Source organism: Xyrauchen texanus, chromosome 31, assembly GCF_025860055.1.
Source record: "Xyrauchen texanus isolate HMW12.3.18 chromosome 31, RBS_HiC_50CHRs, whole genome shotgun sequence".
Taxonomy (NCBI): Eukaryota; Metazoa; Chordata; class Actinopteri; order Cypriniformes; family Catostomidae; genus Xyrauchen; species Xyrauchen texanus.
The window spans coordinates 6,537,796-6,563,672 of record NC_068306.1 but is presented as its reverse complement, the minus strand read 5'-3'; the positions used below and the strand labels follow the sequence as shown (position 1 = coordinate 6,563,672).

Sequence of the window (25,877 nt, the reverse complement as noted above, 5' to 3'; positions counted from 1 at the left end):
TCATTAAAGACCTAATGCACACCTATGATGCCTAAAAATGGTGTCTAAGTAGGCAGCTCACTAGGGTTTGGAACAAAGCTCATGTTAACCACTGTATGTGTTTGCTCAGTTTCCTGTTGGTGTTATAAGGTCATACTCCTCTTGTAGCACCAGGAAACTGTTTTGCTGTACTTTGAAACCTTTGCAGGTACCTGAGACCCACGGCTATCACTATGCTCAGAGCGGCAGAGAGGCCCAGCAGCAGACCCAGCTCGGAGACACTCTGCCTGGGCACACGCTCTGGCATGTCCGCTCCCTTCTCTGGAGTTCCAGATGGACATTTGGCACATTTAGTTGGTTTGAGTTGGACGCCTCCAGACAGATCGGAGGAGTCTCTCTGACTCTTGGTCCAAAAGACAGCACCCTCTGTGGGCTCCCAGGAAGGCAGGAGGTCTGAGAGAGACAGACGGGGTGCTGATGAGGGTTTGGGAATCAGGGATGGATTGACGGGTGTGAAAATGTGTGGTTTTGTGGACAGGGTTGTAGCCGATGACGTGAATGAGCTTTGAACAGTGTTTTTGTGTGTGTTGATTAATGGGGTAGTTTGTGTTTGTGCATGTAAAGGTGTGTGTTTGTGTGTTTGTTGGGTTAACTTGAGTGTAGATGCATCGGTTTGAGCTTCTAACAACATGTTGAGGTCCATGTTTGAGTTAGTAGTGATTTTGTGCATGTTCATGTGTGTATTTAGGTTAGAGTGTGTGATGTGTGTGTGTATAATGGGGTGTAGGTATGTGTTTGTTGTGTTGATGTTCATGTAGATGTATGTGTTTGTGTATCTATGCCGGTGTGAGCTTGTAACTGCATGACGAGATCCGTGTGTGTGTGTCGTTAGCAGTGATATTGAGTTTGTTAGTGGGTTTTATTATTTTTTTGTTACGGTGTGACTGTACGTTAGCATTTGGAGAGCTGTGGGAAGTGCTGTGAGTTCATGTTAGGTGGTTGCTTGCCAAGCCAAAAGTGCCAACCTACCCCAAGACTCAATGATATTTTGGTCTCTAGATATGGCTGTTGGATTTTGCTATCCTCAAGGGGAAATTTATTTTGAGTCTGATTGCTTAGAAAAGTAAATACACTCCTATCCTCAATAGGCCACATGATTTGAGGTGCCATTCACATCTGTAGCACAAACGGTTTGGGATGAGTTACATGAGCGTTACAAAGATCAGAAAGATAGTCTACTGAGCCAAATCCAGCTGATCCACAGGTGGATGGATGGATGGATGGATGGATGGATGGATGGATGGATGGATGGTTGGGTGGATGGATGGATGGAGGGATGGATGAAGGGATGGAGGGAGGATAGATGAATGGATGGAGGGATGGGTGGGTGGATGGGTGGGTGGATGGATGGATGAATGGATGGAGGGGTGGGTGGGTGGATGGATGGGTGGGAGGATGGAGGAATGGGTGGATGGATGGATGGGTGGGTGGATGGATGGAGGGGTGGATGGATGGGTGGGTGGATGGAGGGATGGGTGGATGGTTGGATGGGTGGATGGGTGGGAGGAGGGATGATGGATGGATGGGTGGATGGATGGAGGGAGGATAGATGAATGGATGGAGGGATGGGTTGAGGGATGGAGGGGTGGATGGATGGGTGGAGGGATGGAGGGAGGGATGGGTGGGTGGGAGGATGGATGGAGGGATGGGTGGATGGAGGGATGGATGGGTGGGTGGATGGTTGGATGGATGAATGGGTGTGTGGATGGAGGGATGGAGGGGTGGATGGAGGGATGGGTGGATGGAGAGAGGGATGGGTGGATGCTTGGATGGATGAATGGGTGTGTGGATGGAGGGATGGGTGTGTGGATGGAGGGATGGGTGGGTGGATGGATGGAAGGATGGGTGGGTGGATGGAAAGATGGATGGATATATAAATGGATGTTAAATGCAAATGTAGTTAAATAAAACTAATAAGTTTATTTAATTATTGACATAGAATCAGTTGTAATCTTCACTATTGCAGCTGTGTTACTGTATGATGTAAATTTGAGTCCATTCAATTAAAATGATTAAGTAGAAACATCATTTAAATAGCAAATCTGGTTTAATATACTTGCATCAAGATCAATCTAAATGATCACCAAGAGAAGAGAAATGAATTACACAAGTTTCAGATCATTACTCAATTTAAGTAAGGGAATGAGTTTACTCAATCAATTGAGTAAAGCCAACATATTAGGTTTTTTGTTGTTCTAAGGTTTTACCAAAATAGGTTTAGATTTAAAAAATAAAATAAATAAATAACATGTTTGTTTTCTTTAATATAATTCTGTTTAAATTAATAAAACAAATAAATAGTCTTACTGTAATAGCTAGACCTCTATCATGACCCTTGTATCAGTAGAAGCCTGTATTAACATAAAAATGTACAATTCTACATTTATTAAAGTTTAAGTAAAATGTGTGAACAGCCTAATTGAATATAGTAAATATTCAATTTACAGCATTTTTTGCCATCGACCTCAAAATGCTTTTAGTAGCTTTTTTAAAATGTATGTAAATAAAAATATCAATTACTTGTATAAAGTCATTACTTATTATTTATGGACAACTTCCTTTTTCATTTCTGCATCCCATAACTGTAGTAGATGCAGCATGGGCTGTGTAGTTTCACTTTCCTTTTTGCCTACATCTCCCAGTGTCTTCTGAAACTAACTCAGTTCTTTTCATTTCTCAGCTGTGGGAGAATGCCTTCACAGAACTGCACATTTGCCTGCTTTACATCCTTAGATCACCTGGAATAGCCAAATGCTTTGCATCATTGCTTAATGTATATATATGTGTTTGTTTTTGTGGTGCTGCATCAGAGCTGGGCAGAACTGCACAAAAGACTGTTGCACTGAAATCAAAAGTGAATCTAGGAAATCCAGTCCAACAAGATTCATGCAGGAATGGTAAGGGAATTCATATAGAGTGGTTTACTGGGATTATATAGCGTGGAGTGGAGCGTCATGGAGCTCCGGACGGCATCAGCGGACGCGCAGCCGCGGCAGACCGGCGACAGGACGCACGAGTGCCGCATGGAAGAGTACCTGCGCTCGCTGGGTTTGTACCGCAAGAAGATCGCCAAGGACGGGTCGTGTCTCTTCAGGGCCGTGGCAGAACAGGTCAGAAGATCAATCCTGATCGTTATAATCCTAATTTATTATGTCATGATTTTCATTTAGTAATAAAAATAGATTAATTGTTTAACTACGCGAATACACATACGGCCAAACAAACTATGGCAATATAAATGCACTTTAAACTTCCCCCAAACTGCAGTTTAAATGTCTCACCATGTGTGTTTAAAACGTCTAAAATATCCCAAACTGACTGAAATAAAACGTTGTACTCTGTTTATCTCATTTGGCCTCCAATGGTACGGTTTGTTATTAAATTATCAGTTTTCTTAGCCTATGTTGAATATACTTAATTTCTCAAATTATGGTCTGTGAATGGTTTCCTTCATTAAAAGTAATAATATTAAGATATTATTTTATTAAGGTACCTAGATGTTATGTTTGTGGTTTATACGTGACTGCAGGAAACACAAGCAGGGGCGTCGCAATCGTTTCAAAAGTGAGGGGGACCCGGGCTGGACTGTGAAGAGAAATCGGCCCGGGACATTATGTAATATCTTGCTGAACTGGTGACTGGCCCAAAAGGGGGGTCAAAATTGTTGAGCGGGGGGCTGAACAATTTTCTGCATATCGCGGCGCCATTTTGTGGTCCGTTCTTCGTGACATGGCGGCTCATTTTAGCTTATCACGGCCCATACGGCAGGTTTCGCGGCCGACCCACCGGCCCGCTCGGTTCTCCCATTGGCCAGTACGCCCCTGATCGGCCCCAAAGTGCGTCGGCCCACCGTCGGAAAATGCCCGGTATGCCAGATTACCAGCCCTGAGGGGGACCAAACATTTAGCGCAAGCTGAAAATAAATAGATATGATATATCTTTTTTAAGCTGTCAATTGATTAAAAAATGTGTGAATTTTAACTTTTGCATTTATGCTTTTAGATATTTGCTGTATGAAAGACACAGTGTAAACACATACGACCCGTGAAAAAGTGGAGGGGATGAACTTTGTTTTTTTTAAAGCCTCTTGACACGTCTCTCGCTTCCCCCGTGTATTCCACGCCCATGAATCATTATGTAATATCTTGCTAAATCATCACTTATGAAGTCGAAATTCTCATATTGAATGGATGTAGCACTTCCTGTTTCCATAAACCTGTTTTTCCTGTTCCGACAGCTGATCGTCCACACCCACATGCAGTGTATTTTGAATGAGTCTGAGTCAGCCTCACAATGCTATCTGATGACACACGGTTTATGGTGTTGATGTCATTACTTAAGACAGAGAGTGCACAGACTGACAGGTGTGTGTTTGATTCACAGGTGCTGCACTGTCAGGGTTTACACACACAAGTTCGGGCGGCGTGTGTGAAGTATCTGAGACAGAACAGATCTACTTATGAGCTGGTGAGATTATTCACCCTTGGAGAAAAATATATTTTCTATACATTCAGGATGCATACTACAACTACTTGATTTACTACTATTTTTGCAGTATGTACTGTATACTCTGCACCTTGGGCACGAGTACCCAAGTGTACTGTTTGAAACTGTAGCTGTGTCCCAAATGACGTACTATGCACTCAGCAATGTAGTTTAAGAATTGTAAAATTGACGAAAAAAAAAAGATTTTACTACACTGAAGCATTCGCCGTTTAACAGCTGACGGAAGTGACATTTCAAAGGCATTGGATTGTGTTTTCGCCAGCTTTAACCTATACAAAACTTGTATCTTAGACAATGTACATAGTCACACAGCGTGGGGTGATGATAAAGCCTTCAACTTACATTTGTAAGACACTATCTTCACTGTGGATTCATAGTTGCTACAGTCTCCATTATTTACAGTTGTTTTGTCAAACCAGCAATGCAGCCAAGTTACTCCGCCCTAACAAGTCAGCCCACTGTCGGCCATTTTGGAACGCTCTCGGGAGGTGCAGCTCCTATCTACATGAATGGAGAAAGACTGAAATCTCCCAAGCGGTTGGTCAAGATTACGATCAAAGAACATGTTTCAAATCAGCAATAAAATCGGGCAACACTGAAATCATAAAGTGTGATACTTTACCTCAGATTACACACAAAAAAAACACAATTTTCCCGGCTTGTATAGGTAATGCACACGCTCATTCTAGAGTTGATTGACAGATGATGTCTCTATCTAAAAGGTGAATGGCTCTTTTAACTGTAAGGCGGGACTTCATTTCTACATCCGTTGACCGTTTTGCGCTCAGAGCTTCTTGGTTTGGCGTTCCAATTTCTCCCATTCTTTTTAATAGAAGTGGCCCGTCTCTGCAAAATAATCTCTGGCTCCGCCCCTTCCTCTACATATGGCAAGCCGCGACTCCAGCTAGCCCTGAGTGTATGAAGTGTCCAACATTACCCACTCCGTTTTAACGGTTGAAGAAGTACATTATTCGGGCACTCGTAGGACACTTCTTGTTTGTTTAACCGCTACGAAATGGCGTAGACTAGTGCAGATGTGTGTGGTTTGGGACGCATCTTCAATTTAAAGTATGCAGTATGCACAGTTTGTACTATATAGTACACTATACAGTAGTATTCCATTCCAAACATAGAATTAGTGTCGTTGATGTCTCCTCTGTGTTTGTGTATTACTCTAGTGCAGTGGTTCTCAACATTTTTTTGATGAACTTATTCCCTTACCCCAGTCGCCATAGTCCATTGTATCCATTGCTCACTCCCTTAATGTAGGCTAGACAAATTTAATAGAGCTGAAGTAATATTTATTATCAATCTATTTCTGCCTAAAGTAAAGTTAGTGTTACTATAGTAAATTCTAGGGTGGTGATGTAGAATTCGGTGCCGAATTCAAATGGTTTCTGCTTCTCACTGATTCTCGCAAAGTTGCGAGTTTAAGAGCTTTGCTCTGTCCATCTGAGCCATATCCATCTATAGAGCCATACAGGTGCATCAGCCGAGGTTGTAAATGGTCTGCACTTATATAGCGCCTTTTTAACCTTTACCAAGGTGTTAGTCTGCCATTGGGAGCAACTTGGGGTTCAGTGTCTTGCCCAAGGACACTTCGGCATGTGGAGTCGTGTGGGCCGGGATTCGAACCACCAACCCTGCGTGCGATTAGTGGCCGACCCACTCTACCACCTGAGCCACAGCGGTACAATGTGTACCAACCCATATAATTGAGAACCAGCTGGTATATGTAAATAAATGGTCTGCACTTATATAGCACCTTTTTAACCTTAACGGTACTCAAATCGCTTTACACTGTGACACATTCACCCATTCACACACACACACACACACACACACACACACCAATGGCGGCAGAGATGCTATGTAAGGTGCTAGCCTGCCATTGGGAGCAACTTGGGGTTCAGTGTCTTGCCCAAGGACACTTCGGCATGTGGAGTCATGTGGGCCGGGATTCCGCCCCATATAAACGGCCCCAATTTGTAACCTAACGCCCCCCTCTCTACTGATTTGCTCTCAGTGCCCCCTGGCAAATTTGAACGCCATCTGGGGGGTGGTACCTCCCACGTTGAGAACCTCTGCTCTAGTGAATGATATTTGATGTATTTTTTGATTGTTTTTGTCTGTGTGTAGTTTATCGAAGGGGATTTTGAGAAATACCTGTTGAATTTGCAGGACCCTCAGGTAACACTTGGAATTCATTTCTAACATCCCAGACACAGTTTTACATTACAGGCATTTAGCAGATGTCCTCATACAGAGTGACTCATTATGTTGACTTGACAAAGCCTGACATTCTGATATTCCACCAAAGACCAACATTTCGGACTGTAACTCCTCCTAGAGCTTTCAAGCTACATCCACCAAAATTGGCAGAGACCTTCAGACTGTTCTGACTCTGCCTGCTATGACTTCTCTAACTGATCAGAATTTTAAAAAGGGGGCTATCAAAAAGACAGAAAGTTTAAATGGGCCAAGATAAAGTCTTTCTAGCAAGTCAGTCCACTGTCGGCCATCTTTGGAACGCTCTCGGGAGGCTGTTTCCAGTCATGCCAGTGCTGCTCCTATCTACTTGAATGGGGAAAGACTGAAATCTCAAAAACATGGTCAAAATTATGATCAAAAAACATATTTCAAATCAGCAATCAAATGTTATAATATTGGAATCATAAATTGTGCTTCTTTACCTCATATTACACAAAAACACGCAATTTTCCCGTTATGTATACAGTTGAAGTCAGAAGAATACACCTTAGCCAAATACATTTAAACACAGTTTTTCCACAATTCCTGACATTTAATCCTAGAAAACATTCCCTGTGTTAGGTCAGTTAGGATCACTACTTTATTTTAAGAATGTGAAACGTCAGAATAATAGTTTGCACGATGTTTGGCGTACTTCTACGACTTTTGGTAAACAGCAAATTGACGTCACTGCGACGTCATCGTGAGCAACAACTTGCTACAAATAAATAAGTAAATCGTTTGGCCGCCCCAAAAAATGGGGCCACATGGTGAAAGAGAAGCACCTACATGCTGCCATTGGAAACTTAGCTAAACAATTTACTTATTTATTTATTTGTAGCAAGTTGCAGCTCATGATGACGTCACAATGACGTCATTTAGTTGTTTACACAAAGTCGTAGAAGTACGCCAAAAATCGTGCAAACACCTTTATATGAGCAATCAAACATAGTGGCCCGTTGTTTTTGGGCCACCTTGTATAATCTTCAAACTTGCATTAATTAGTTTAAAGTTTAAAACAATGCTTTGTCAAGCCAACATCAAAGTTTGTCTCGACTTTACCTGTTTACCTACTTTAAATTGGTCATTATCAGTCATTTTTCTTCTGTCCGTGTAGAGCTGGGTTGGACAAGTGGAGATCACTGCTTTGGCTGAACTTTATAAGTGAGAATACAAACTTTATTTATGTCTTTTTACTGTGAATTTTAAAGCTGATAGTGTAAATGTGCCTGTTTGATGTTATTTGTCTGCTATTAACAGGGTTGAGGGTTACTTTTGAAATGTACTCCCCTACAGATTACAGAACACATGCTGTAAAATGTAATTTGTAATGTATTCCGTTAGATTACTCAAGATCAGTAATGTACCCTAAATACTTTGGATTACTTCTTCAGCACTGCTAGATTTTTTTTTTCACTTGTTTTGACTATAAAAACTCAAAATACATGTTAAAAATACATTCTCTGAAAAACCGAAATATCTTATGCAGTGTTCAAGAAATGTGATATTTGTACAGGAAAATGATACAAAAATGATCAAGAATATGATTTTTGCCCTAATATCAAAGATCATTGATCAAACGTGAATTTTCTTGATAGATAATTATGATCGTGTCTGGTAACGTGCATGTAAAACGGCTAGAAATAGCATTTTAGCTTAGCGTGAAGCTAACAATATACACAAGGTTTATTTCTATTTCTTCTGCTCCAAACTTACTTCAAACTTACTTCTCTGTCTGCTCGTATGAATGTAACACATCATAAGAAAGTGTTTCACCGCTGGTCAAATGCACTTTGGATCATTTATATGTATAAATGTTTTCCATCTGAAAGGACAAAATATTAAATGATACAAATGACAATAAAATGCAAAGTAATGTCTACAGTAATCAAAATACTTTTTGAATGTAACTGTATTCTAATTACCAATGATTTAAATTGTAACTGTAGTGGAATACAGTTACTTATATTTAGTATTTTAAATAAGTAATCCTGTTACATGTATTCCGTTACCATGCCAACCCTGGCCATTAATGTCATGAAAACTGCTTTTTACTTCCGAGTATTTATATGTCTGACGTTGCTGTGGAATTAATACAATAATTCAGTGCAATTTATTATATTGCAATTAATCATGCAACCTGACCGTACGTAAATTCTGTATAAAGGACGTTTATCTCCAACGTAACATTTCAAGCTTGAAGTACCACCTTCCTGTTTTAGCTAATCAGAAGGGGGCAGTAAGCGCAGCTCAAGCTGTACAGGTAACAGTTATACAGGCGACAAACAGTACAAATGAGTAAAAGAAAACAGCAGGATGTGTTCTTTGGTTCGAAGACCGCTAGACGCCGCATAAGACGTGTTTGTTCAAAGTTTCAAACTGCATTCATCTTGACACCGTATCCTTAAAATGCATCGTTTATGCACAAGACGCTGGAAACCAATGAAACTCGACACAACAAAAGTGAGACACTCCAGAGCATCTGTTTAACACATGTATGCATAGACCAGTGAAAGGATTATGGTCAATGATATGGAAACAAAGCAACCAACAATTTGACTTCCAAAGCCATTTTTGTGGCTATTGCGTAATCACGATAATAAAATCAAATGCATTATTTGAATTATTGTATTTATTATACAGTATGTATAATCATTTTGATTATTATTATATATATATATATTGCATTATAGACAACCCTAGTTAGAACTAGACTGTTTGTTTGTTTGTTTGTTTGTTTGTCATTGAAGGGTTTTGATGGCTGATGATGTCATTTGTCTTTCTTCCAGGCATGATTTCATTATTTTCCAGGAGCCTGATCAACCCCCTGTCCACATCACAGAGAATGGCTTCCCTGATAAGGTGCTGACTAACATTGAATTAATTGACGCATTCAAATGTCATGCATATTTTAATAACTCCTGGAGATCTCTCTCTTTTTCTCTTCCAGGTGCAACTGTGTTTCCTCAATGGAAACCATTATGATAGTGTTTACCCTCAATCGTTTGAGAAGAGTGCTGCTGTTTGTCAATGTGAGTGCCGTGATGAGGCGATTTGGGGTTCATCTGTATCTGTTAAGTTAATGCTGTCTCAGTCGGTCTCTCTTTGCATCTTTTCATTTCGTAGCTATCCTATATGAGCTGCTGTATGATCGTGTGTGTGGCGTGGAGCGTGGCGCTTTAACGTCGTGCGTGAGAGGAAGAGGAAGAGGAAGAGATCGACTGGACACGGAGGAATGCAAGAGCAGTGAAGAGTCCGACCTGGAGGTGGAAGAGTTCTGGTACATGAATATATATATTGAAAACTGAAAACCCTTCATGCCGCTATATTATTGAGAGTTTATTTGCATAATCCTGGTCTCAGGGGCAGTTCAGACCGAATGCGTTCTCATGCTTAAAAGAGCTAGATGCATAGAATTGAACAGAATCTCAAGACGAGTTTTAAAGGTTGAAGTTCTTTATATTTACATTGAAAAACAATTGAAATGTAATAAAGACATCAAGGCCTAAATATGTTTTAATGTTTGATCCAATCAAATCCCAATAGATAACATGGAGTTCTGCCTAGGGATGGGAATTGTAAGGAATTTAACTATTTCCGATCCGATGCCGATTCCTCTAAATGATGTGACGTCACTTTTAGAGCAGGCCACGCCCACGACTGGTGACGGACTCCACCCTCCTCCCCTGAGTGATCTACACACAGTCCGCCATTTTCCCGGTGGGCCGACGTACTTTGGGGCCGATCAGGGGCGGATTGGCCATCGGGAGAACCGAGCGCGCCGGTGGGTCGGCCGCGAAACAGGCCGTATGGGCCATGATAAGATAGAATGAGCGATTACCCCCCCTGCACCCCCTCAACTTTTGGGCCATTTGCTATGTTAAATCCCAGGCCGATTTCTCTTCCGAGTCCAGCCCGGCCTGAACTCCGGTATTTACACTTTTAGTCATATCGGTTCTGATTTGTTGTTGCTGTAGTAACCGAAGCATGAGCTGTAAAGGCGCAGCCCTCTTCTGAAAAGTGGGCGGGGAGCAGCAGCTCATTTGCATTTAAAGAGACACTCACAAAATCAGCGTGTTTTTGAGTCCACCCACAAAGAGACATTTATAACATGGTATAATAAATGATCCGTGGGGTATTATGAACGGAAACTTCACAGACACATTCTGGGGACACCTGAGACTTGTTACATCTTGTAAAAGGGGCATAATAGGTCTCCTTTAAATGTCAAGATTTGGGCTCATAACTCTTTTTGAGCTCCTTGAATTTATTTATCTTAAAAGTCTATTGGCTAAGGTTTTAAGTGTTAACTCAAACAATTGAGTACAAAATTGAGGGTATGTGTAATACTCATAATCCCATAATCCCTGGCTCTTCAATGATTTAATTATGTGTCCTTGGTCATAGGGAACATATGGGGACATTTGTTGGAGTTGGAGCCTGTTAATTCTAATTCAGTTCTTGTGCATGTGCAACTGAAGTACAGGCATACAGACAAGTCTACTTGCATCTAGTTACCTAAACTTAAAAAGTTAAATTCATTCTGTAGGAACACTAAGTTACGTCAGCTTAATTACTCAAGCTTTGGAGACGCCATTACTCAATTCATAGAAAGTCCTAACCCTATCCCTAAACATTACCTACCCCTACAATCAAAGTGACATTATAGAGGTTGATAAGAGTGTTGTTCAAATCTCATACCTACGTTACAAAAGTCAAAAGCATTGCGAATTTGGTTTGGTCTTACTAGGTCCAATGAAGCCAGGGAAAAAACCACCATTGGGATGAACACTAGACAGCCACAAAGGGTAATTGTTCTCTTTCTCTTGATGATTCACATCACATTGTTTCAGTATTTGACATGCTTTTCAGATCTTTACTTTGGATCTACCATTTTCTTGTGTGGTAACAGAAGTATCTATGTGCTTCAGGGTCGTGGGAGGGGCCATTCTCGAGGAGGGGGGCGTGGCTTTCTCTCCACTAAGGTGCAGAAGTCCCTAAGCCCCGCCCTCTACAGGAACGTGGAGTACGACGTGTGGCTTCGTTCTAAACGAAGTACGTCACCTAGATTTGTTTTTGCTTCACAATCTGGTTGAATAACTGCTGATTTCTCTGATAATATGAGGCAATGTTGTAGTATATGATGCTGCATATTATCTGTAGTGTACTGACTGTGTGTGTGCGTTTGTAGTTCAGCAGAAGCGAGATTTCTGCATGGCTGCCGGGATGCAGTATTCGGTCGGAGACAAGTGCAAGGTAAGCAGTGCGTGTATGTTTCTTTGAGTGTTTGTGTGTGTTGATTTGTACAAAACAAGATTGATAAAATGTCTCTGTCTGTCTCAGGTGCAGTTGAGCAGAAGTAGTCACTTCTATAGCGCATACGTTCAGGAAGTCAGTCCTGACAACGGGCCAGTTACCATTTTCATTGAAGAACTGGGCAAGCAGTAAGTGTTTTACTTGTGCTGTTTGTTTGCACACTAACTATATATTATAGTATGCAGTATGCAAATGTTCTGTAAGCATAGAATACCCAGATGACCTAGTATCCCACAATGCAGTGTTTTCAACCTGCCATTTCTAGAGTTGTAAATGAACTTTTAATATCTTCTTGATGGCTATTTGTTTATATCTCCTTGTTGACTCCTAATTTTAGCTGTAAGAATCAATAAAAAATGCAAAATGACCATATTGACAACAATTTACAGTAGCATCCTACTGTTTCAAATCTTTATCATTGCATACTGTGGACTTTCACATACCACTTTAAAACAATAGGAGGCATTATACAGTATACTACTACTATGTAAGAAGTATGCTAATATTGTAGCATACCTAGTATTTCTACTATAGTAGAAAAGTATGTAGGTATTGTTGCATACTGTGTCATTTTACATTAGATTAAAAAGTTGGCTTTATACTGTATACTATGAGTATGTGAGCAGTATGCTAGGCTCGTTGCATACTGTGCACTTTCAAGACCATTTAAAAAAAAATTTAAGTATCATAGCATACTGTGTACTTTCACAAACCATTTTACAGTGTACTGTATGTAAGCAGTATGCTAGTATTGTTTCATACTTTGTACTTTTACATACCATTTAAAAAATAGTAAACATTATATGGTACACGGAGTATGCTAATATTGCTGCATACTGTGTATTTTCAACTACCATTCAAAAATAGTAGGCAGTATACAGTGTACTATGAGGATGTAAGCAGTACCCAAGTATTATATTCTCAACATGGATAAGTCTCTAGTCTGAACTTGCTTTTGCTGTGTTTAGACTTAAACAGGTTTAGCTGATATGTTAACAACCATGTGTTTGTCTGTGTTTGTGTGTGTGTGTAGACAAACTGTGCCATTGTTGAGTTTGCGTCTTCCATCTGAAGAGCCTCAGACTTGGCAGACGGTGTCAGAGAAGAGCAAGAGACATGCTGCAGCAAACAACGAACACACAGCCTCTGGTATGGTCTATTCCAATCAAATGCACATGCACACCTGAAATTAATGTCCTCACTCTCATGCACACACATACTCATTGTTTTACCCCTTCATGTAGACTGGGACAGCAGAAGGGGAGGGAAGTCCAGCAAATCAGTGCCGCATTCTGCACCTGGCAGCCGTGTACACAAACAGCACTCCTGGCCTCCACAAACCACCGCAGATGACCAGTCAAGTGCACGGAGCACGAAGTTTAGGTGTGCATCACCTTACTGTATTCTAATATAGAAAACATACATGTGCATCCTATGTTATGTGTAAAAAGAAGCCAAGTAGACTTTAAAGTATAAGGAAACTTCCCCGTCTACCTGGATCAGGGGAGAGGACAAGCAGAGGGAAATAAAAATAAAATGTTGCACCTATACGCCGTAACAGCGATCGTGCCAAATGAACAAAACATTTAAAAAGAGAGGGAAAAGCCCAACATGGAGCGGGAGAGAGAGAGGAGAGAGAGAGAAGAAAACAAAATGTTACTTGCCAGTTCTCTGATACGTCATAGTAGGGTCTCCGGCCACTCCTCCACCCTCTAGTGGATGTCAGCCGTGACTCCCCGGATGGATCGGAGGCAGTCCTCCGGCCCCTGGCTGACGGAACGCCCCGGCGCATTTTTGGTGGACGGTAGGGGTCTCCCCTACCCCTGGCAGCGGTAACCTCTCCAGTTGGTTGGTTGGGATGCCCCTTCTCCCCTCGTGGTCGGTGGCCAACCCTCCTCCTTCCCTGATTTTGGCACCAGTGTAAAGGGATTAATGGAAAGGCTTGACAATATAAATAATATTTTAATATAAAACTCAACCAAAAGACACAAACACACACAGGTGTCGGACAGCTGTCCGTAACTCTCTCTGTCGCACTGACCTTCTTGTTTTTTTATGACATCTTTGTCTGTGGCTGTTTTCAGGAGATCTGATGAGCACAGCAGTCCGGTGTGTTTAGGTCCAGAAGAGGAACAGGAGAGCACTCTTCTAGAACTTCTGCACAAGGATGAACACAACTTCCCAGCGCTCGGAACAAGCCCCCAAACGGTAATGCAAACATACACATGCACACACACATACTTGCATACCCTTAAGGTCAACATGAAACCGAATTCACAGTGCATATAACTTCCATAATGTTAGGCATTTCTGAGCAAAACCCATTATTCAGATGGAAATAATGTCGTTTGTGACTTGACTTTATCCATTTATATCTGATCGGATTGTGACAAGTTAGGCAATTATTTTATTGTTCCATATTATCCCCCACCAACTCTGTGTGTTCAGGCCACAGCTGAGGTTACAAAGAAGAGAGTAGAGAAGCAAAACTCCCGGAAGAAGGATAAGAAGGAACATCTCTCGGAAACTGGTGAGGAGAGAACGCCGCCTCCATTAGATCCAGGTGTCTTTTATTTGTAAATGGAATCATTATCATTCATGCCGGTTTTTGGTTTTCAGCCCTCAAAGCAGCGCCCCAGAAGACGGTTCAGAGACAGAAAAGTAATGTTGAAGAAAAACATGGGGTGAGTTACTTTGAGCTCTTTTCAGAAAGAGTAGCTTTTAAAGGGGTGTTAAAAAGCAAATGGGACAGAATGCATGTTTACAAAATTTATTTTAACTTGGCACGGCATCTTAAAACCGCTGTACAGTACAGTGTTCTTACGTCAGAGCATCCTAGCTTTCGCATGTGTAATTCATTAAAGTTACGACTTTGTTCACACAGAGCACCATTGCTGAACTTTCCATTGTATGTTGGCAGTGGGATTGTTGCATCTCCTTAAGATAGCTGATTTCCAGAGCTGCTTTTCCAGCTAAAGGAAAAATTGTAAATAATGGAAAAAGCCATCACAGAGCATTTTGAGCTCATCTGCGGTTTATACTGTGTTCCAGATCAGGGTCCCTGAGGGACCAGAGCAAAGATCTTCTCCCCCAACCCAGGAGAAATCTATTCCGGCCTCTCCTTCTTTACCTTCTGCTGGTGTCTCTTCTGCCACCAAAACTGCCCTAGCTCCATCTCAGGCTGCCTCTAGTGTAGCTCAGTCTGCTCCTGAGGCAATTAAAATGACCCCAGTTGAAACTCAGAATGGAGCTGCTCAGAGATCTGACTCCAGTCAGTTTGCACCAGTGAAAATTCGAACCCCTTCACACTTCGTCCCTGTTGCAAAGGCAGGCTCAGTTACCACCCCTGTCCCTGCATCCAAAACTTCCCAACCCCCAGCAGTAACTGCCTCAGTACCTACTGCAGCCATACCCATACCCACACCTGGACCTCCCCCTGGTTCTTCCCAACTCACTCAGGCTCCATTTCAAAGTACCACAGAGACTTCTTCAGCCCCCACTCAAGTTACCCCATTTCTACCCCCTACCTCTGTGCAAGTACCAGCTCCTGTCTCCGCTCAAACTACTTTGGCCCCCTCTGTCTCAGCCCCAAATGCCCCTGTTGAAACCATGCCTCCCATTCAACCTGCCCCACCCTCTATCTCTGCCTCTGCCATACCTGTCTCTTCCACCCCTCCTGCCCCAGCCCCTATATTAGATGCACCAGACCTGTCTTCTGCTACTCTTCCTGCTAATGGATTCAGTGCTCAATCCTGTGTCCAACCAACTGTAGACCTTCACACAGCTCTCATGTCAACACCTCTTGATCCTTCCACTTCTATCTCCCAATCCTCTGGCCCGACCCATGCTCCACCTCCAGCTACACCTCAATCCTCCAGTGAATCGCTGGCTATACCTCCTTCAGGTAAAAAATAAACATTCATAACTCCAATGATTTCCCAGTGGTATCGCTATTTTTGGCCTAACCTTGATTACAGGCTGCAATACCTACAATCAAGGATAGGGCAAAAATATTGATACCACTGGGAAATCATTGGATTTATGAATGTTTATTTTTTGTACACTTCTGATCACAATATGACGGGTTCTTAAGATTTTTTACTTTGCGTTTCTTGCCCTTCAGGTGTAGCACCTGTTCCTGACCACCTGTCCCAGCCCACTCAACTCCCCTACTCTCATCTCCAATGGTTGCAGCTGCTTCAGGACCCACTTTATCCAGGATTCCCACGGAACGAGAAGGGTGAGGTGGAAACATTGCCGCCCTTTTCCCTTTCCCAAAAAGGAGATGACCTTCCACAAGGTAACAAACACAAGGTCAATTAAATACGTAAAAAATTTGTTCTTGGGAGAAGTACCTGTTCTCCATTAAAATGATCTGTAAAAAATATTTTTTGTTTCAGATATCAATGTCCTCAGGTTCTTCTTTAACCTCGGGGTCAAGGTCTGTATTTCTTAAAATGTATCTTCTTGTTTATTTGTTTCATATTGGTGACATTCAGCTTGGTTAAAGATAAATCAGCACTTTGGAATTACATGAAAGTTTAATATCTTTTTAATTTCTTCAGGCATACTCTCAGCCAATGTGGCCTCCCATTGCGTATCTTGGTCCACTGTATCAAGCCCGTCAGGTGCACCTTAGAGGGCTTCCTCCTTCCTCTAATCCCCCTACTAACCACAGCATGACTCCATGGCAACCGGAAAACCCATCTCCTCTGCAGAACTCGAGTTCCACCCCTGACAGCTCACTGGGCAACCAAAGTTACACCCCCGTAACAGTTGGCAGTGGTCCTGTTGGTCCCATAGAGGTTCGAGGGTACAGTTATCCACCTTCCATTCCAGGACCATTGCAGGTGCCACCAAGACCAGCAATGCCCTGGTCTGCTTCACCTCATCTAAATAGCTATCATGGCCCATATCCTGTGCCCCCAGCTGGCCCTCCAGAGCAGTTTTCAGCCCCACCCTATCCACCTTCTGGGAATTATATGTATCCACCCTCATCTGTTGGTTTCCACCGTATGCCACCTCCAACCGTACCTCATGAAGCATTAAATCATGACCCTCCTGCTGGGATGGGTGTCCTACAGTTTGTTCCGCCATCATTGGAGAGGAGTCAAGAGAATGGCAAAAGGTCTATGACCCCCCAGTTTGTGTCTTTGCAGAATAATCCTTGCTTTCCTGGAGGCCAACCCAATTTGGGTGCTGGAGATTTCAAGCCTGTGGATATTACAATGATGACGATGGATCCTCCACCCTTGGGTAGACCTTGTCCTGTTTTACCTTTTCCAATGGGCCCGATGCAAGGAGACATCACAGCAGGAGTGACCCCTTTACCCAATGGAAACTTGAGAAGACAAGGAGAAGTCTTCCAAAAGAGCCTCCTCGGCAGACCTATTGTGGATGAGCCTGGTCACCTAACCCATGCATATTATCCCGATGAAAAACTGTCATTTGAAGACATGGAGTTTGCCAATGTGGACCTCAAGGTTGGACAGCTCTTCTACAGCCAGTCCTATAGGAGTAGAGGAAGGAGTGGTCAAGATGATAGAGGAGGATATAGAGGGAGGGTCCGCCGTGTACAGAAAGTTTATGCTGGCCGGGGCAGACAAGACGACCAATCATCTTACAGTGGAGGATATTATGGGAGGCGAGGGGCGGGGCCACAGTCAACATTTCAGTAACGATGACACAGAATATACCCCTATTTCTCAGTTTACAATAGCTGATATCATGGCCCATATCCTGTGCCCCCAGCTGGCCCTCCAGAGCAGTTTTCAACCCACCCTATCCACCTTCTGGGCATCATATGTATCCACCCTCATCTGTTGGTTTCCACCATATGCCACCTCCAACCGTACCTCATGAAGCATTAAATCATGACCCTCCTGCTGGGATGGGTGTCCTACAGTTTGTTCCGCCATCATTGGAGAGGAGTCAAGAGAATGGCAAAAGGTCTATGACCCCCCCCATCTTCTGGGAATCATATGTATCCACCCTCAAACTGAGAAATATACCCCTATTTCTCAGTTTACAATAGCTGATATCTATAATCTGGCATTTCTGCTGGGCTTTTGGTATATTTGATAAGTTCAATTGCCCATGTTTTTAACTGTCTTACATTTTTTTTCCAACATATTGGTATAAAGGTATAAAACTGGTAAAAAAATACTGAACTATAAAATCTACTTAGCCTGAAAACCATAAAAAAACATTTCTAAAGCCCATGTCAAGGAATGCTGGTAAAATTTGTTGAAGTCTTGGACAACTCCTGGATTGTACACAGTTGTACCGCAAAGGCTGATAATAGTTTTGGCATCTCACCTGACATAGAAATGTGCCTCATGTGACAAAAAAAATAAAAGCCAAAGAATGTCTTCTCAAGTGTCTTTCCATTTTAAGTCCAATTTTCCAAAACAATCTCACTGCACTGATGCGATCTTTGACACACCTGAAGTGTGTGTGAGTTGTTTTAATGTCGAACAGCTTCAGTTGAATCTTCACAAGACTCCTGAATCTTGGGAAATCAGTTGTTTAATATGTAACACATTGTGTAGCATGATTAAAATATTGTATTCAAAACATACAGTTGCATGTTTAAAGTCTTTCACACCACTTTGAGACCAGAAAGTACCTTGGTTAGGTTCATGATAACTCGGCCAGAAACAAATCTTTCCAGCTTTGTTGTCATCTCAGAGGATCTGACAAAAACCAAGATGATCATTCTTGACTGTTGAATCATGCCAATAACAGAGAGGAGAGGAACAGAACTGCAACTTTGAAGTGAACCCACAGGGCAGAGCAATGGCGGTGATAGTTCAGTCAAACATTTAAGTCCACAGTGCCAGTGTTTGTTGGCTTAATGTCATAGAGCGGCTACCCCTGTGGAATGAGGACATTTATGGAATTCTGTGAAATGGGATCTTCAGTCATCCAGGAAGTAGTAGTTTCCACTCTTTTTTTTTTTGTTCCACATCCTTAAAAGAAAATGGGAGGGTTTTTCTAACAAGTACTAAAAACAATGGCGCAAATGTTCAAATGTTATATGAATGTGTGTGTAAAGTTGAATTTCACCTTCTACATCTGGTTTGAGGCCTCCTGCAAGCATAATTCTGGTATCATAGTCAGCTGCCTACCTAGACAGAATTTTTAGGTATCATAGTCAGCTGCCTACCTAGACAGACTATGTTCCCTATAATTTCTGTCTAGATAGGCAGCTGACTATGATACCTAAAAATTCTGTCTAGATAGGCAGCGAATTATGATACCTAAAAATTCTGTCTAGATAGGCAGCTGACTATGATCCCTATAATTTCTGTCTAGATAGGCAGCTGACTATGATACCTAAAAATTCTGTCTAGATAGGCAGCTGACTATGATCCCTATAATTTCTGTCTAGATAGGCAGCTGACTATGATACCTAATAATTCTGTCTAGATAGGCAGTTGACTATGATCCCTAAAAATTCTGTCTAGGGGTTCTCTGCAAGTTTAAGTTCTTCTATAGAGTTACAAAGTTCCAAGACTTCTGAATCTTCTAATGAATTTACTTTTCTGTAAAAAATAATTTCCCAAGAATAATAATAATGTTCAAGTCGTGTGTTCTCTCTTTAGCAAATATACCAAATGTAACTTTTTTTTTTTTTGTTAATTCAGAGAAATTGTCAAATTTAGGAAATAACCAGTAATGTAAATCTTCCCAGAAGGCATTCACAAATTTACATTCATAGAATAAGTGTTCTGTATCACAAAATGAGCAACTGTACTGATCTAGACCAAATCTGCGTCTTAAGAACTCTCCAGAAGGATTTATTCCATTAAGAGTTTTAAAGTGGACTTCCTTTGCTTTTGGTACGATTGGAAATTTTAAATATATTGTTCTCAATTTCTTAACCTCATCATTATAAATATATTAGATTTTTTTATTGGATATAATTCATTGACAAAAGCTTTCCGGATTGTGATGTTTTGCAATTTCAGGTTAGTAAGAGCTAGTCCATTCGACAACACCAGTAGCAAAGAAGCGCGAGAGAGCGTGACGCTAAAGGGACGAGCGCTGAGTGACGTCATCATTGCGCGGCAGTGCCGGGGAAGTATGAACACTGAACTGTATTGTGGATATTAATGATGATATTCGATAAATTTTTTTAGGAATATATCGTTCAGTTTAAGTTAGTGTGAGCGCAGAAGTAAGAAGTAACTGTGAGTGGCTTTTGTTTTGCTGTTGGTCTGACTGACCGGATAGATGTTTGCAATTAAACATAAAAAATATTAGCTTTCACTAAAGCTGCCATTAAAATAACTGAAAATAATATACAGTAGCTCAGAACGAGTTCAGACTAATTAAACACTAGGAACACTGTTTATAGTCATTTTCTACTGGTGTAAGGCTGGTTGTTAGATGGTAGGTTACATGCCTTTACAAAGATGTACTATGATAATACTGTGTTGTTTGAGAACTTTCATGATGATTACAAAGTTACTTGAGACTACCTTGTAAATACCTTATATGAATATGGGAACTGTTCAGTACCTTGGTTGGAATACTGTATATCAAAATGTCATAGTATTACCATGGTAAAAATGTGCTTTAATAAAAATACAGATATATGTCTTTATTGTTTTAAAATGTATATACCTGGTAGCTTATTAATGTTTCAAACAAATCACACTCTGCAAAGCACTGTATAATTTTAGGTTTTAAACTCATCTGTGCCTTCTGTCTTTGTTTTCTCTCCTCAGTAAGCATGGCAACCACCACCAAAACCCCCCCAGGTGCAGACCCTAAGCAGCTGGAGCGCACTGGTACAGTCCGAGAGATCGGATCACAAGCCGTGTGGTCGCTGTCTTCCTGCAAACCCGGTGTGTGTGTGTGTGTGTGTGTGTGTGTGTGTGTGTGTTCTTGTTTATTCTCTCTGTGTTTGATCATTGATCTCCTATTGTAAGTCATCTTTTGTGCACATCTGCTAAGTTATTAATTCATGTATTCATTCTCGTCTTGTTTGAGAAGGGTTTGGAGTCGACCAGTTGAGAGATGACAATCTGGAGACATACTGGCAGTCTGACGGATCTCAGCCACATCTGGTGAACATTCAGTTCAGGTAGATCCAGAGAGAGAGACTCACACAACAAATATGTCAAAACAAATCAGATATTTGGCCAATTTGAGGTTGCCGTTTAAGGCAATAGCCACACCTACTTGGCAGATTAACAGAGAAATATTAGTTCATCTGACAGTTCCAAAACACATCAACACCCTTGTGAGGGACGTGTTAAAAATATTTTTGAGTGAATTTAGAGTAACTGCACTATGTTTAATGTCAGCATTTTGTTGTACTTCTCATTTGCTGTCATTTAATTTTTCTATATATCATATATAAGTGTTTTTGGAGCCCGCAGCCACCCTGTTTACAATATGTAGTGAGGTTTGGGACTGCTTAAAGGGACGGTTCACCCAAAAATGAAAATTCTCTCTATAATTTACTCACCCTCATTCCACCCAAGATGTGTGTGACTTTCTTTCTTCTGCAAAACTTAAGTGAAGTTTTTAGAATATTTCAGCTCTGTTGGTCCATACAATGCAAGTGAATGGTGACCAAAACTTTGAAGCTCCAAAAAGCTCATAAAGGCAGCATAACATTTGTCCATACGACTCCAGTGGTTTAATCCATGTCTTCAGAAGTGATATGATGGGTGTGGGTGAGAAACAGGTTAATATTTAAGTCCGTTTTTACTGTAAATATCCACTTCTTTTTGTTTTTGGCGATTCTCATTCTTTGTGCATATCGCCACCTGCTGGGCAGGGAGGAGAATTTGTTGTAAAAAAGGACTTAAAGGGATAGTTCACCCAAAAATGAAAATTATCTCATCATTTACTCACCCACATGTCATCCCAGATGTGCATGACTGTCTTTCTTCCCAGAACACAAATACAAATTTTTAGAAGAATATTTCAGTCATGTAGATCAGTAGAGTACAAGTAAATGGGCTCCAAAAAGCACAAAGGCATCATAAAAGTAATCCATACAACTCCAGTGTTTTAATCCATATCTTCAGAAGTGATGTGAAAAGTGTGGGTGAGAAACAGATCAATATTTAAGTCTTTGTTTTGTTAGAAATTCTTCTCCCTACCCAGTAGGGGGCGATATGCATGAAGCATGTTAATCACCAAAAACACTAGAAGAAGAATGTAAAAGTGATCTGTTTCTCACCCACACCTATCATAATCACTTCTAAAGGTATTGATTTAACCACTGGAGTCATATGGATTACTTTTATGCTGGTTTACGTGATTTTTTTTGAGCTTCGAAATGTTGCCACCCATTCACTTGCATTGTATGGACCAAAAGAGCTGAGAAGTTCTTCTAAAAATGAGGGTGAGTACATGATGAGAGGGTTTTCATTTTTGGATTAACTGTCCCTTTAAGGGTTCTAGACATGGAAGGAATGTCTTTCATCTTGGATCAAATAATAAGTGTGAATCTTCAATGTCGTGTACTGTTAGGAGGAAGACTACTGTGAAGATGTTATGTATTTATGCTGATTATAAATCGGATGAGAGCTACACTCCCAGCAAGATCTCAGTCAGAGTGGGAAACAACTTCCACAATTTGCAGGAGATCCGGGTGAGAAACACACATATATTTTTGTCTTTTGTCTACTACTTTACTATATAATTGATCGTTGTCCCAGTCCATGCACTCCCAACAATTTCCTTCATAGCTGTGCTAGTTTCATGTCTCTTGCATCACTTCGTGATGCCTCTTTCTTCTCACATAAAACTTGAATCAATATTTGATGTCCGTAGTCGTGTAATAAGCGGGATAATAACGGGATAATTAAATGTGCGTGTGTGTGAGCAGCAGTTGGAGATGGTGGAGCCGAGCGGTTGGATTCACATCCCTCTGTTGGATGTGGTGAACAATCCTATCAGAACCTTCATGATCCAGATCGCCGTGTTGGCCAACCACCAGAACGGCCGTGACACACACATGCGGCAGATCAAGGTGTACACACCTGTGGAGGAGAGCTCCATCGGCAAATTTCCACGATGCACCACTGTAGACTTCATGATGTACCGCACCATCAGATGACTCGAACAACAGTCTCCGTTGCTCACATGGACGGACTGAGTAGAATTAAATGTTTTCAGACGATTTATTTGTATTTTTTTTAAATGTGCCAAGCTGTGTTTTGTAAGAAGTGTGTAATTCATGTTAATGTTACTTTACAGGAATTGAATGTTTGTTTTGAAACAAATAAAGCATGTTCTGATTGATGCTGTATTTACACACAGTTGTCCATGTATGCATAATGGACCGGGTGTCCCGGGCCTCTGACAGCCAGGGCCTTCAGGTTGAGAGAAACCCCGAAACAATACACTACTACAGAAACAAATCTGACATACAGTAAACACCATCTAAACCTGGCGTAAAGATTCAAGTGGTCAGTGCTAAATGCAGGTTTAATCGGTGAATCTCTAGTACCACGTTTAGAGGGAGTAGAAACATGATGCCTTAAATTGCGACTTTCTATCATCCAGATGAGAAGATATAAAGTTGCTATTTATTTCATATCACACAATTGGGAGAAATAAAGTATAATGAAGATATAGTCATTATTGTGACTGTCTTGCATTTTGGACTTTATCTCTTATAGCTAAAATCTGCTTGTAAAAATCGTCACTTCGGTTCTGCAGAAGAAGGAAAGTCATTCACATCTGAGATGGATTAAAGGTAAGTAAATCATGAGAGGATTTTCATTTTTTGGGTGAAATAACTGTTTAATATGCAGAAGCAACTGTAAGTAAGCCATTCATTGGTTCACTTTCTCGACTGTTAAAACTTTGTCTCTTGTCACTTTAAAAATGTGTGTTTGTTTTGAACAACCCGCCCCAACAACATTACTCAACCAATGGCGTGAGTCGGGGGGCGGGACTAACTCTTGGTTTGACCAATGGCAAACGGGACTTATTCAGAAAGCTGTTTTGAAAATAATGTTTATTTTTGCAATTCCGTTCGGTGGCGCTAGTGTCACAGAAATTAAGTTAAAAATAAATTTAAGTAATAAAATAAAGTTTTAATTTGGACTCTTTTAAAAATAATACAGATGCAAAAATGGAGGTGAATGGGGCCAATTTGGTGGGTTTAAATGCAGAAACGTGAAGCTCATAATTTCATAAAGGCACTTTCATTAATTCCTCTATTAAAACGTGTATTATTTGAGCTGTAAAGTTGTAAATATTTTTTGCGGTCGCTTTACGGCATCATGTCGTCAAGACATTGAAGTTGCTAAATTGGAAGTAACTTTACACAGAAAAGTTTAGTAAGCGATTATATCACACTAAAATCACGTTAACATGGATACACTTTACATCTTGTGGTTATACTTTTGAAACAGAGAGCATTTTGACGTTTACGTATCGCCCTATTCACTTTTATTGTAAGTGTCTCACTGTAACAGATATTTTCTTTTTTTTTTTTTTTAAAGAAAACGCGGGAAAGTTTAAATAAATGTTGGTGGTAAATGAACATTATGCTACAAATATTTTCGATCAAGCCTAACTTGTGTTGAACCCGGAATATTCCATTAAAACAGGTATGCCGCCATTTACGCTACGCTAACTTGAATCTCCCTCGAGAAGGACCTGGCTGCAGCCTGCGGGGCGGGGCTACAGATGGGGCGGGGGCTACACGTGTCGCCCCGCCCATAACATAGTCTCATTGGCTCGTTCATCTTCCATAAACAGAAATGATAGGAGATGTGATCGTCGGTCCTGGTGTGTTATCATTGTTTTAGAGACATTGTATAGTTGAGCCAAACCCTTTGATTATACTGCTTACTTGTTATTATACTTGATATTCAATCCTAAATTCCATGGATTTTATCCTACGTTAAAAGTGAAGAACAAATCGGGAATTAGAAAGCATGAAAAAACTGAAAAGCATGTATATGTGTTTTTTTTGTGTTTGGTGCTCATGCACCGGTATGTCAGTACATTATTAACAGTTATAGCCCGTATGCCTCATGCAGTATTCCTTATTTTGCGCTGTATCGGACTATTTATTGTCTGGCGTTGGTTTCTTGTTTGCTATTGTTGATGGTATAAATTAAAACGATTAATTGAGTAATCAGTAGATCGAGCAGATGCACAATTTCATATCACTTAAGATCCACAGCACTATTACACTTTTTTAAACCGAATCTCCTATCATGTACACCATTAAAAGATGACCGAGCCAATGTGAGTAAGTTATGGGCGGAGCTACACGTGTAGCCACGCCCCAATGTGTTGCCCCACCCCGTTCTGCAAGCTGCAGCCATGGAGACTTGCCCTTCACTGTGGCTTAAATAAAGATAAAGAAAAGAAAATGTGACCTGGCAAGATTTTGCATCTCACATTACTTTTGCATTGTCATAAACATTCAAATAAACACAAAAGAGCTGTTCAAATGTTGCACTAATGTCTTCTTTCTTCAGTAAATGTTCTGAAAAAGCCAATCTAGAAAATAATGTGCATCCTTTGTGCTTCAACCACATCAGGTTACGATGCTATGCATCATATTTAAAGGATTAATTCATTCAAGATAATGAGCTTTATTTATTGTCATTGTTAATGTGCTAACCGTGTTTGTGGTGAACAGTTGGATGTCAAATGTCAGATAATGTCAAGGCTTGCTTTCAGGTTGCATGATTGAGCTGCACTTCCTGTGAACGGTTGGTAAAGGTGCATGTTTGCACGCATGTTCATGTGCTTCTGGCATCCTGTTCAGG

General features: G+C 41.0%; 2 protein-coding genes across 5 annotated transcripts; both read left to right on the top strand.

Annotated features, from left to right (window-relative positions):
• The first annotated feature begins 2,693 nt into the window (after window positions 1–2,693).
• LOC127625124 (OTU domain-containing protein 4-like) lies at window positions 2,694–18,623 on the top strand. The gene is made up of 20 exons (XM_052100209.1): window positions 2,694–3,149; window positions 4,423–4,506; window positions 6,685–6,735; window positions 7,913–7,959; window positions 9,585–9,657; window positions 9,746–9,827; window positions 9,922–10,075; window positions 11,546–11,603; window positions 11,727–11,850; window positions 11,987–12,051; window positions 12,139–12,239; window positions 13,145–13,260; window positions 13,356–13,494; window positions 14,196–14,319; window positions 14,560–14,641; window positions 14,731–14,795; window positions 15,163–16,015; window positions 16,235–16,411; window positions 16,512–16,552; window positions 16,677–18,623. The coding sequence occupies exons 1-20, from the start codon at window positions 2,994–2,996 to the stop codon at window positions 17,787–17,789; spliced, it is 3,705 nt and encodes a 1,234-aa protein (XP_051956169.1). The 5' UTR covers window positions 2,694–2,993; the 3' UTR covers window positions 17,790–18,623.
• Window positions 18,624–19,878: 1,255 nt separating this feature from the next.
• anapc10 (anaphase promoting complex subunit 10) lies at window positions 19,879–23,362 on the top strand. Of its 4 annotated transcripts, XM_052100681.1 has the most exons (6): window positions 19,879–19,955; window positions 20,085–20,197; window positions 20,847–20,966; window positions 21,115–21,205; window positions 22,609–22,729; window positions 22,967–23,362. In XM_052100681.1, exons 3-6 carry the CDS (start codon window positions 20,852–20,854, stop codon window positions 23,195–23,197), a joined length of 558 nt encoding a protein of 185 aa, XP_051956641.1. In that variant the 5' UTR covers window positions 19,879–19,955; window positions 20,085–20,197; window positions 20,847–20,851; the 3' UTR covers window positions 23,198–23,362. The 4 variants fall into 4 exon arrangements, with proteins under 4 accessions (XP_051956641.1, XP_051956637.1, XP_051956638.1 ...); XM_052100677.1 differs by having other exon boundaries at window positions 19,942–20,197; XM_052100678.1 differs by lacking the exon at window positions 19,879–19,955 and having other exon boundaries at window positions 20,181–20,508.
• Window positions 23,363–25,877: the final 2,515 nt, after the last annotated feature.

Coding starts and splice junctions, on each gene's coding strand:
- anapc10 (XM_052100677.1), top strand. CDS start 20,068: ATGTTTTGCAATTTCAGGTTAGTAAGAGCTAGTCCATTCGACAACACC. Junction 20,967..21,114: donor GCTGTCTTCCTGCAAACCCG/GTGTGTGTGTGT, acceptor TTGTTTGAGAAG/GGTTTGGAGTCGACCAGTTG. Junction 22,730..22,966: donor ACAATTTGCAGGAGATCCGG/GTGAGAAACACA, acceptor GTGTGTGAGCAG/CAGTTGGAGATGGTGGAGCC.
- LOC127625124 (XM_052100209.1), top strand. CDS start 2,994: ATGGAGCTCCGGACGGCATCAGCGGACGCGCAGCCGCGGCAGACCGGC. Junction 14,320..14,559: donor TCGGAACAAGCCCCCAAACG/GTAATGCAAACA, acceptor CTGTGTGTTCAG/GCCACAGCTGAGGTTACAAA. Junction 16,412..16,511: donor AGGAGATGACCTTCCACAAG/GTAACAAACACA, acceptor TTTTTGTTTCAG/ATATCAATGTCCTCAGGTTC.